The 12,561-nt window shown below is 40.3% G+C and overlaps 1 protein-coding gene across 2 annotated transcripts; it reads left to right on the top strand.

The window, feature by feature from the left end:
• The first annotated feature begins 874 nt into the window (after positions 1 to 874).
• Positions 875 to 5,492, top strand: LOC109238592 (cation/H(+) antiporter 18-like). Of its 2 annotated transcripts, none has more exons than XM_019405078.1 (4): positions 875 to 1,154; positions 2,167 to 2,378; positions 2,999 to 4,000; positions 4,087 to 5,492. In XM_019405078.1, the coding sequence occupies exons 2-4, from the start codon at positions 2,184 to 2,186 to the stop codon at positions 5,257 to 5,259; spliced, it is 2,370 nt and encodes a 789-aa protein (XP_019260623.1). In that variant the 5' UTR covers positions 875 to 1,154; positions 2,167 to 2,183; the 3' UTR covers positions 5,260 to 5,492. The 2 variants fall into 2 exon arrangements, with proteins under 2 accessions (XP_019260623.1, XP_019260622.1); XM_019405077.1 differs by having other exon boundaries at positions 2,153 to 2,378.
• Positions 5,493 to 12,561: the final 7,069 nt, after the last annotated feature.

Below are 12,561 nucleotides of genomic sequence, written 5' to 3'. Positions count from 1 at the left end.
ATATAGATCTGAGAATTAATTATGGGAAACTTACAAAAATGTCCCAAATAAATCTCAACTTACCAACCTCTAGCCATTAGTCATAGACTTACCAAAACTAGCTAACAAAAATTGAAACACCAAATAATAGGATTCTTTCTATCAAAGAATCACATGCAAAAATCACCTTTCATATTTTTAAGCGTGATTAGCAACATTAGATACAAGATGGAAAGAAAATTTTATGGACGGGGTAGCAAATAAGGTGATGAAATACAAAAATCTATACAATATTCCAAAAATAGAAGCAAAAAAGGAACTTTTTCAATGGGTATAGTTGAAATTCATTGAAAATATATAGATAAGTCAATATACAAAATTTGAGGAAGATTGGAGGTGATTTGGATTGGTTTTGTATCAAAATTCGTAATTAAATCGAGTTAAAAAAAGTCTTCTGCGACACATGTATCAAACATGTATCACGCATGTATCTCACACACAAGTATACATGGATATACATGTGATACACAATTGATACAAATATGATACATATGTGATACACAAATGATACACAGTGTGACACATATCATTTTTTTTCATGTTCAGCTTTTACTTCGAATTTTCAATTCAAACCACCTCAAAACTTCACCAAATCATCCCAAAACTGAGATTCAAGCTCCTTAAGTTGTGCCCAATCTATTCTAATAATACCCACTCAAAACAAAGAAAAAGTTTGATATTTTTTGCTTCAAATAGCTAATTGGCTAATTTGGCTAATATTAGTAATATTTTATCAATTGGTCAATTTTTGTAATGAGCTAATTATAAATGGACATAGGTATTAATTCCCCATTAATTATCTCTTATGCATCCCGCCGCCAAAGGAGACGAGCCCATATTGTATTGTTTAGCATAGGTTGTCCCCACGGAGTCGCAGTTGAACCTTCAGTGTCGGAGTTACGTGACCTATTAGGGGGACTGAAGCTATTTGTCCCTGCGTTCACGCCTTAGTGAGCCGTCAACCCGCTTTATTTATGACAGATATATCTTCGTCCTCATCTCCTTGAAAACAAAACACTTTCCTATAAGTCGGTGGAGTTCTCTGTAGCAACCAATTAAAACGGAGTTTCACAAGGGAGTAATCGGGTGATCTTTCTACCCGACCCATTTCACAGGTCTGGACCTTTTCTCTCTCTGTATACATGCATATATATATATTCCAGTATTACTCATGGATCATGCATATACATTTTCGAATTTGTCATATCGGTTCTTGGTCACTGGAATTTTCCTTGCGAATTTGCTTATGTGCATTCTCTTGATAATTCTGAGCAGCAAATTAAGGCATAGAAAATGGACTTCTCTTCTAAGTATTTAGTAAAGAAAAAAATTGTTCAAACTAGTGGGTTTGCTTAGGGACATTGATAACTATTTGCTAACAGAATGGTAAATGATTTCAGAAATTCCTTTACTTGATTATTTCTAGTTTGCAAGAATGACTAGTAACTCTACAAGTTATTCTTTTTCTCTGTTGGATTATACGAGCAACTAGACCCTATGACAATTATTTTTTCTTCACTTAGAAGACAAGTCCATTTTTTATGCACGAGTCCTTATGGGCAGTAGTAGGTTGTCAAGTGATGAGTAAAGCTTGGAAAGTTAGTTTTCTAGAGAAAACATCATATCAGAAAGTTTAAAACATCACATTATTTATTTGTGCGCAAAAATAATCATCTTTTAAATGGTATTAGTAAATTGGTATTCCGTGACATCCTTGCTGGAATTACTCGCTCCACTTTTTGGAGGGACTAGTGGTGATTGAACTAGTGGATCCCTTTTTCTAATTCTAAAATATAGGTATATATCCATGCCAATTTGTGCACATCTCGACTCGTTTTTGACAAACTAGTACTTCCCACAAGTGCACGTGTAAGGTAAATTTGGCCACCAAGGTTAGGGTAGATATGCTTACACTAGTTATAGCGGTCGAACCTGATATCTCCAGGTTTATTGTTTTCCAATGGCTTAACCACTCAACCATCCTCTTGGGAACACTGAATCTTGTTTTGTCTCGTGATTCTACTAAAGATTATTTTGTCCTTAAAGTTCATTTCCTTAAGATATGCTTCTTTTGAGTTGGAATTGCAAGTGTAATTGCCCACCTGGTTTACAGTATTGTTTTTGCAGGACTAGCTTCTTCTAGAATGGCATCCGGTATGGAACATCTCTGTCCAGCTCCGATGAAGGCCACGTCTAATGGCATTTTTCAAGGCGATAATCCCCTGGATTTTGCACTTCCCCTGGCCATTTTGCAGATATGTTTAGTTCTTGTCGTAACAAGAGGTCTTGCCTTTTTGCTGCGGCCTCTACGACAACCACGCGTAATTGCTGAGATTATTGTAAGTTGTTTCTCCTCTGTCATCTCAAAGAAAATTGGCTTCATTGTCTGTAATTGGGTATCTGAATTCCTTGTATTAGTGTCCTATTTTTTTCCTGGTTTATTCTTTTCCATTTTATTTCTCTCCTGGCTGAAGTAAATTATCTGCCCTTCATAACTATTTTGTTCTTTTCAAATTTGTCTCCAAACTGAACTAAACTACCTGTCCAGTTTTATCTTCTTGTTTCTTCTTGGTAGTGGTTTGGACTCTAAATGATGCTGTTGGTGACCCATAACTACCAAAGAAAACTTACTTGGTTGAATTATCATTTTCAAAAAGTTTCTCTCCCCCTAGTTCCAGTGTATTAGACTTCACTGACTAACATCTGCATGTCATCCTTTAGTCTTCCTTTTCATTCTTTTTCATGGCACATTTGCTGGAAGAGGAAAGAACAATTTCACTTTTTTATTAAATTACACTTACACAAATGCTACAAAGACATGGATGTGGTAGTCTTGTGGACAATGATTTGTGATGGCTCTAAGCTGCTGCAGCTGAATTCTCCCCGCCCCAAGAAAACTTAAGGGCTATCTTGAAGTTCATTCTCCTTAAGGAACTAACGTTCTCTTCCTGATATATAGGGAGGAATATTGTTGGGACCATCAGCTCTTGGTCGTAACAAAGCCTATTTGAATGCAGTATTCCCACCGAAGAGCATCACTGTCTTAGACACACTGGCAAATATTGGTCTGTTGTTCTTTTTGTTCCTAGTTGGCCTGGAACTAGATTTCAAGTCATTGCGTCAGAGTGGGAAAAAAGTCCTTGGCATTGCTGTTGCAGGAATTAGTCTTCCTTTTGCTTTGGGAATTGGCTCTTCATTCATTCTTCGAGAAACAATAGCTAAAGGGGTAAATGCTACTTCATTTCTTGTATTCATGGGTGTAGCACTTTCCATAACTGCATTTCCTGTTCTGGCACGAATATTGGCTGAACTGAAACTTTTAACTACTAATGTTGGAAGAATGGCCATGTCTGCGGCAGCAGTTAATGATGTGGCAGCCTGGATCTTACTTGCTCTTGCCATCGCCTTATCAGGTGATAATCTATCCCCTGCCGTTTCACTTTGGGTTTTCCTCAGTGGATGTGGTTTCGTCATTGGCGCCAGTCTTATTGTGCCACCAATTTTTAAGTGGATGTCACGGCGTTGCCTCGAAGGTGAACCTGTGGATGAGATGTATATATGTGGTACTTTAGCTGCTGTACTTGCAGCTGGATTTGTCACTGATATTATTGGGATTCATGCAATGTTTGGGGCTTTCGTCATTGGAGTTCTTGTTCCAAAAGAGGGGCCATTTGCAGGTGTACTGGTTGAAAAGGTTGAGGACCTTGTATCTGGTCTTTTCCTCCCATTATACTTTGTGTCAAGTGGTCTAAAAACGAATGTCGCTACAATCCAAGGTATACAATCATGGGGTTTGCTAGTTCTGGTCATATTTACAGCATGCTTGGGAAAGATTCTTGGCACTTTTATAGTTTCACTTCTCTGGAAGATTCCCAAAAGAGAGGCTCTTGCTCTTGGATTTCTTATGAACAGTAAGGGACTAGTGGAACTGATTGTCCTTAATATTGGCAAAGATCGAAAGGTAATGCTCGTCTAGTGTCTTATTGCTTTGTGAAGTCATGTAATCTGTTTCAGCTTGAAGTTGTTTTACTCTTATATCTCATGCAGGTGTTGAATGATCAGATTTTTGCTATTATGGTTTTGATGGCTCTCTTCACAACCTTTATAACCACACCTTTGGTTTTGGCTGTTTACAAGCCAGCAGAAAAGGCAAGAAAAAGTGACTATAAACATAGAAGAGTAGAAAGGAAAAATCCAAATACTCAACTTCGAATACTTGCCTGCTTCCATAGTTCCAGGAATATCCCATCGATAATTAACCTCCTTGAGGCCTCACGTGGGACTGAGAGGGGAGAAAGGCTTAGTGTATATGCAATGCATCTTGTGGAGTTCTCGGAGAGACCGTCGGCTATCCTAATGGTACACAAGGCTCGACATAATGGCTTACCTTTTTGGAGTAAGGGTCAGCGGTCAGCTAACCACGTTGTTGTGGCGTTCGAGGCTTTCCAACAATTAAGTCAGGTCTCTGTGCGGCCAATGACATCAATCTCATCATTAACTGATATGCATGAAGATATTTGCATTACCGCTGAGAGGAAAGATATAGCATTCATAATTTTACCATATCACAAGAATCTAAGACTTGACGGCTCATTTGAGTCAACTCGACTTGATTTTCACTTGGTTAACAAAAGGGTTCTTGAACATGCTTCATGTTCAGTGGGGATATTTGTTGACCGTGGACTCGGTGGTAGTGCACAGATATCTGCAAGTAACGTTTCCTTTTCAGTTACCGTTCTCTTTTTTGGGGGTCGTGATGATCGTGAAGCACTTGCTTATGGGGCTCGTATGGCTGAGCACCCAGGAGTCGAGTTAACAGTCATTCGCTTCTTATTGGAATCAGATTCCACAGAAGAGATAGTAAGAATAGATACAGAAGGAACTTCTGCTGCAACATTAGTCTCTGCTGATGAGGAGTTTCTTGCTGATTTCAGAACGAGTATATCAGAAGACAGTTCCATTAAATATGAAGAGAATAATGTTAGAAATGTGTCGGAAACAATTACTATCATACGTGATTACAGTCGATGCAGTTTGTTTGTGGTCGGTCGAATGCCTAATGGTGTAGTAGCTCTTGCATTGAGCCAAATTGATTTCCCTGAACTAGGGCCAATTGGGAGTTTTTTGACTTCATCCGAATTCTCCACAACAGCATCAGTCCTGGTGGTGCAACAGTATTATGATCAGTCATGTTCAATAAGTTCACAGCAGATGGTTTAAGATTCAATTCCAGAGAATCAGGGGCCTTTCAGTCATTATTCTCTCTCTAAGAGAGATCCTCCATTGGTTCTACAACTACAAGATTTCTGAATTTTAATGACTGTTTTTCATTCTTGACATTTATCTCTCCGAGCTGTAATTTTCACTATTAATTAGAATTCAATGTATGAAGACTAGGAAATTTTATGGTTGCTATTTGTTTATCATAAGTGGAGCCCTTTTTTGTATTTTCATCCAATAGGGTCATCTATCTTCCACTTTTATGAATCAAACTTTAAGCTATTTAGTTTAGGACATAAATGTTTTAAGTGATCTATCCTTTCCTATTTTTACTCCTGTTGTTAGAAGTACTGAAGTCTGATCTGTTCTGCAGCCAGCCTGTTACGACCCAAAATACATTAAAGGTCGTAATGGCACCGGACATCGCTGTCAGGCAAGCCAATATGAAATACTTAATTTAGGTCCTCATTTTAATATTTTTGAAATCATAGTTTTCCTTCAATAAAATAGTAGAAGATGAAAATTTCAGAGTAAATAATAATGTTTTTAACAATTTCAATACTGAATAACCCATAATCATCCCAAAATCCGGTGTCACGAGTGCATGAGCATCAACTAGGAAATCGAATAAAATAGAGCCTCTGCCCGGAATACAAATTTGGACAGGGAAGAAAATATACATGCTCTGAAGGAGACTCTGCTGGCTGCGAGTCCTAATATGGAATGCAGCTCACCTAAGCCCCGCATTAACCACGCTGTTGCGCCCACAAGGCCACTAAATATATAAATTTTTAGGTTTTCTACCAAAAATCCCACAATTTCACCAATTTTCATGTTTAAATCCATAAAAATTCATGTATTTAACTTAAAATGAGGTGGGAATTACTTACCTTGACTTGAATAATGAAAATCCCCACATGGAGCTCTCCAAAAATCGTCCAACCAAGAGAAAATGAGAGAAAATGGGCCAAATCCCGATTTTAAAAGAACCCTTCTGCCCAGACGACATTCGCATCTGCGGTCCACTAGCCTCTTCTGCGGCTCCGCACCTGCAAACATTCCCATCGCAGGTGCGGCTTTCTATCAAGCCCAGCCAAGTTTGCTTCTACGGACAAAAACCCGCTCCTGCGGCCACGCTTCTGCGGAGGCTTGACCACTCCTGTGGTCCAACGCCAAAGGTCTAACCCTGCTTTTGCGATGCCCTCTCTGCTTCTACGGATGCGCATCAGTGCCCCGAGCACCGCATTTGCGGCCCTTTGCCCAGGTGGTCCAGGACCGCTTCTACGACCATAACGCTGCACCTGCGGGCTCGCACCTGCGGCGCTTTTCACCCAGATGCGATTGCACCAGACACCAGCTACTTCAACTCTTTCTCAAATTCCAAGTTCGATCTGTTAACTACCCGGAATCCACCTGAGGCCCCCGGGACCCCGTCCAATCACACCCACCAGTTCTAAAATATAACGCAGACCTGCTCAAGGCTTCAAAATCACATTAAACAACGCCGAAGTCATGAATCATACCCCAAATTCTAGCTTAATGAACTTTAGAGCATCAACTTCTACATTCGATGCTGAAACCTATCAAATCACGTCCGATTGACCTCAAATTTTGCACACAAGTCGTATTCGACATTACGGACCTACTCCAACTTTCGAAATCGGATTCCGACCCCGATATCAAAAAGTCCACTTCCGGTCAAACTTCTCAAAAACCTTCAAATTGCTAACTTTAGCCAAATGACCCCAAAATGACCTACGGACCTCCGAATCCTCTTCTAGACGCGCTCCTAATACCAGAATCACCATACAGAACTATTCCTAGACTCGGAATCCCAAACGGACATTGATTACTTTGAAATGCACTTCAACCCAAACTTATGAAATTCTTCTAAAATGCTAGCTTCCACAATAGGCGCCGAAACACTCCCGGGTCATCCAAACCCCAATCCGGACATACGCCCAAGTACAAAATCATCATACGAACCTTTTGGAACCTTCAAATATCGATACCGAGGTCGTTTACTTAAAAATCACAACTTAACCAATTCTTCCAACTTAAATCTTCCGAAATGAGAATTCTCTTTCCAAATCGACTTCAAACATCCCAAATTTCAATTCCGACCACGCGTACAAGTCATAATACCTGAGGTGAAGCTACTCATGGCCTTAAATTGCCGAATGACGCGCTAGAGATCAAAACGACCGGTCGGGTCATTACATTCTCTCCACTTAAACATACATTCTTCCTCGAACGTGGTAAGGACTACTCTGGAGTTGTCTGAAATCACTGTTTAACACCTCATGCACCTATCCGTGCTACCACAACTCAGTTGAGCACATTAGCTCGAGCCAATCTGAAGATTCCCCCGTTTATGTAGCCAAAAAGACTTAGAGCCAAATTCTAACATCTGAAATTCTCTACTAGGCCTGTTCCCAACACAGGAACACCGTATCGGTCACTACACAGTGTACCAAACACGATTATATACCCTTACTGAATTCATACCATGCATCATGTAACTTATTTGCCCAACGAAAATCTTTCCCAAGCACAACAGCTGAAATTTCCAATAACCCAAAGCTCATAGTATACCTCATGACCAATATAAGCCTTCCTTCAACTCCCCTAATGCTGCCACGACAGAAAAGATGTATAGAACCCATAACCACCTGCGGAATCACAATTCATGGAGTCTCTCCTCCCGACAAGAACCATTACCTCATTTTGGATTGAATAACGATATTTCATCTTGAATGTGCCTTATATAAATCTGATCGCACCGATCCCAGGTCCAATAATCTCGTCTCACCCAGTACAAGTCGTTCCAGCAATAAGGCAACACATTCACTATCTAAGATCTCATATGACACTATTAGTGCGCCAACAAGCCACAACTTGAACATGATACATAAGGAAAACAAACTCTGGAACGAACTACTCAACCCACGTAACTGATTAAACCACCGAAAAGATGTTATGAATCTTCCCCGGAAAGTGAGAAGCAAAACACACAATAATAGATATAGGGGGAATTGTACTCAATATTACACCGTTGCGGCGTGCAACCCGATCCAAACAACATACCCGTGGCGGAGTACCACCCGATCCACGCATAAAACCTACATAAGGAGATACTTACGAATGCTCATTACTACAAAGTACCCGAATGTCGGCCACAAGCATGCCAAGTGCACAATACCATCATTGGGGAGACGGATAGCGCCATACGCTACAAAACTCAAGCACAACTAAGGTGCGATATGTGCTCTGAATCTCGAGAGATATCCTGCTCACATAACACCCTCGCTACGCGTAACCTCAATACATATGAAATTTAATCAAGCCGTTTCACAACTCGCACGGCACAATATAGTATTACATGAAATAGCCGACGGCAAAATAACATCCAACGTCCGAATACCCCTCCATAAGGATCGCTATGCTGAAATCAATACACCCGGCCTGATATAGAGCCCACATTCACATTTGGATCCATCCACAGAACTCAAGCCGATTCTGATCGTACCACACTAGGCTGGTAACCTTTCAAGGATCCACAATACTCCTTCTTCCTATGACACACAAGAACAACCGTCGATTCGGAACAAAGTTCCACAATCCACAGCCAAATGAACCGAGCGCCCTTCATGCATAAATTCTCACACGAACGATAGTGCCAAAATCTCCATACTTTGTTCCAATCTTCGATCAATTAAGTGACTACATGTCACACTTATACAATCTTCTCACGGGACATGCTCCCACGACCTCCTGCACCAGGTAACAAGTCTGCACATCCATACTACCGGCCACACAAAGCTGTAAAGCAATTCAAGAATCCGCAATCAGAATGCAAAGCCTCTCACACTCGAAACTGATCTCAGGTGACACCAAAAACAATACCAGTTGACTCTAACCATCTAAGTCTTTTCTCGATCATCCGAGCTCGTGACATCCTTGTCAACACCGAACCGCAAACTTGATCCTAAACTTCCAATTCCCATGCTACTCACTGCACCTAATCATGCCAATACGCAAGAGTACAAAAATTTCATCATAACTCCTAAACCACTAATAGATTAAACACTTCATCAAATAGGAACTTTTCACTTAACTCATTTCAGGAGAACTATAGCAACAAGCAACTGGATCCTCATAACCATAAAAAATATGATCCTCAGGCAGTGGTCTAAACCACCGTGATCCTTCCCGGATCCATCTACATATAACATGCCATAACACTTGAATACCTCCAAATAAAGTCAATTACGGTGGTCGTCAAGCATCGCACGTACCGTCACAAATCACATGAGTAACCCAACATGCTGAAGGAGCTGATCATTGCCACCATCATGCCGATTCAGCCATTGCTAACCGATCCGACTATCTTCTAATTTACCCTGGACTTGCCTTAGGAATAATAATAACTCCATTCAAAAGATAGTGAACTTAATCTGCACTAGTCCTGAGTGACCCCATTTCACAAGACCATATTGTCTCAAAACCCAAAAACCATTTCCTACCCTCATTGTGCGTATAATCGCGTCTTCAACCGGTACACCCAATCGGATAATTCTTCTATAAATCCAAAGTTATATCCTCCCATTCCCCTTATACTACACCGCATACTGGAGATAACATAGAACACCCCAAGCTCGTTTATCATAATCCGTTGCAAAAGCTCGATACTCAACCTTACTATGGACTCAAAATCCTTAGGCACCACACTTTAACCTTTGAATTCACTAGGACCGTTGCTGAGAGTCGCCCACTCTGACTCAGTCCCAAATATAATCAACTCCAAGGCTCTGCTAGCACATGAACACTCTCTCAAGGAATCACCCGGCTGAATCATCTTCCTTGTAACTCACTTCTACACAAAGCATAATTCTTGAATCTTCCCAAAGCCCGAACATGAATCAATAATGCCAATTATAGAACACATTCCTCAAATCCTTTGCTCAAATTACCACTGATGTTCTCTTTCCTCAGTCACAATAACCCATCAACATGCCTATAACCAGAAACTTCACAAGTAGGCAACCATGCAAATCCAAATTCGTAGACGGTGGGGCACTCCCACCTGACTTGAAGCTACTATTGCATAACTCTGGAACCCACCAAGATTCTTTCTTCATTGTTGACCTGATCTTGCACAATCAACCCACAAAACTTCTCGAAATCCTTCTGTTAAACCCTTTATGAACACTCTGAATTACTAGCCACATTTACATATCTGACCTCTTATTAGATAGCCAATAGAATTTTTCGTAGAAGGGCTACCACGAGACCGCTGACCTGCTCACAGGAGATAACCCACATGTGGAAATATCATGCCGACATCTTCCAATGTCGCCACACTAGGTACAATTACTACCAAATCAGTAACCCCTCCTGAGCCCATGATCATTCACCAGCCGCACAAGTCCCTTCACTCCTCATGGACATCAACTAGAGGTACGCCAATATCTTCTGACCCAATGTCATGTTGTATCCTTCTTCATATACAGCAAACTCCTTTCTGTTATATCCAATCTCCCATCGTATAATAGCCAATGTTCCAAATTAAGTCCGTAGACCTAGTCACTGTCCACCATAAATTCCAAATTTCTCTACACTTTTTTCAAGGCATGTAGTTATCTTATCATAGAACCCACATGCTACTCTGCCACTCTCTCACTTTGGATAAACCCTCTCCTTTAAGCAACTACATAACTTCTGTTTCTTCCACCTGGCCTTTCAGAAATTTAACCATTGCAAGACACCTCCCACATGTCCTTTGTCACGCCCCGAACCTGGGCCAGGACGTAACACGGCACTCGGCGCCCGACTACATGTGACCGAGCGAACCAACTGGCTGGCTGAATCAACATGTGGTATCATAACATACTAAATGCAGAAGATAAACTAACACATGCTGATATACTAAAAATTGTGGATGATATAAATCAAAGTGCGGAAATACTAATACAATTCTGAAATATATTTGTAGCCAACATGGCTTAATATGAAAAGTCTGTGACTCTGTCTAGCTGTTACTCTAGTCTATGAAGCCTCGAATAAAGTACTAAAAACACTGACTGCCTGTAAATACTGAAAGACCGTAAAGTAATGATAAAGCCCCGAAAGAACTGGGGATCACCAAACAGCTGGTACGGGAATCCTAGTGCTCTGAATCTTCAACCTGTAAATCATTACCTGCATCGTGAGATGCAGAACCCGGGCAAAAAGGGACGTCAGTACATTTGAATTGTACTGGTATGTAAAGCAACTGAAAGAAAGAATTATAAATGCTGAAACTGAAACTAAGCTGATAACCGAAATGATAACTATTGAAACTGAAACCGAAGTAAGAACTGGTAACTGAATGGATAACTGAAAAGATAACTCATAACTGATAACTGATAACTGAACTGATAACTGAAAAGATAACTGATAACTGATAACTGAATAAAGGAAGTAAGGATATGAATACTCCCTCTTCTGAATGATGAACAACCTGCTTATCTGAATATTAAACTACGGCCTCAGGCCCAATATATATATATATATATATATATATATATATATATGTGTGTGTGTGTGTGTGTGTGTGTGTGTGTGTGTGTGTGTGTGTGTGTGTGCACAAGTTGCGGCCTCGGGCCCAAGTATACATATACATAATTGCGACCTCAGGTCCAAAATGCATAAAGCATAAACTGCAGCCTCAGGCCCAAAGATGCATAAAGCATTAGCTGCGGCCTCAGGCCCAAAGATAGGTGTTCAACATTCAGGGATTTAAAATCAGGAACTGAGAATCATACTGCAATACATAATAGTGAAATACTGAATCACGCTGAGTTATATGATACTGGAATACTGAATCACACTGAGTTACATTATACTGCAATACTGAATCATACTGAGTTACATAATAGTGGAATACTGAATTCTACTGAGTTACATAATACTGGAATACTGAATAGGACTGGAATGAGACATGTATTCTTGAACTGGTTATGAACACTGAAACTGCAACTGTTTATGACAAGCTGAGTAAGCTATACTGAGACTTCGGGGAATCAAACCCAAGTCTATATTGAATACGAACTGAGCTCACAACGTTCAGAATGAAAGTCATGAACGAGTTATGAATCTAGGGAATAGAAGTTCTACAACTATTCAAGGAACTAGGCTTAACTGTATTTCTGAGGCAATTGATACGTTCTAAAAGAAACGTAGTGTAGGGAGAATCATTAAAATTCCCAAACATAGAGAGTTAGCCTCACATACCTTAACTTCCTGCTCTTGAGCATAATA

This window comes from Nicotiana attenuata, unplaced genomic scaffold (assembly GCF_001879085.1).
Source record: "Nicotiana attenuata strain UT unplaced genomic scaffold, NIATTr2, whole genome shotgun sequence".
Taxonomy (NCBI): Eukaryota; Viridiplantae; Streptophyta; class Magnoliopsida; order Solanales; family Solanaceae; genus Nicotiana; species Nicotiana attenuata.
The sequence above is the reverse complement of the archived record's forward strand: the minus strand, read 5'-3'. Positions and strand labels throughout refer to the sequence as shown.

What these genes read in the sequence shown, in the direction of transcription:
- LOC109238592 (XM_019405078.1), top strand. Translation starts at nt 2,184, where the DNA reads ATGGCATCCGGTATGGAACATCTCTGTCCAGCTCCGATGAAGGCCACG. An exon ending in GCGTAATTGCTGAGATTATT is followed by an intron (nt 2,379 to 2,998) that starts GTAAGTTGTTTC and finishes CCTGATATATAG; the next exon opens with GGAGGAATATTGTTGGGACC. An exon ending in ATATTGGCAAAGATCGAAAG is followed by an intron (nt 4,001 to 4,086) that starts GTAATGCTCGTC and finishes TATCTCATGCAG; the next exon opens with GTGTTGAATGATCAGATTTT.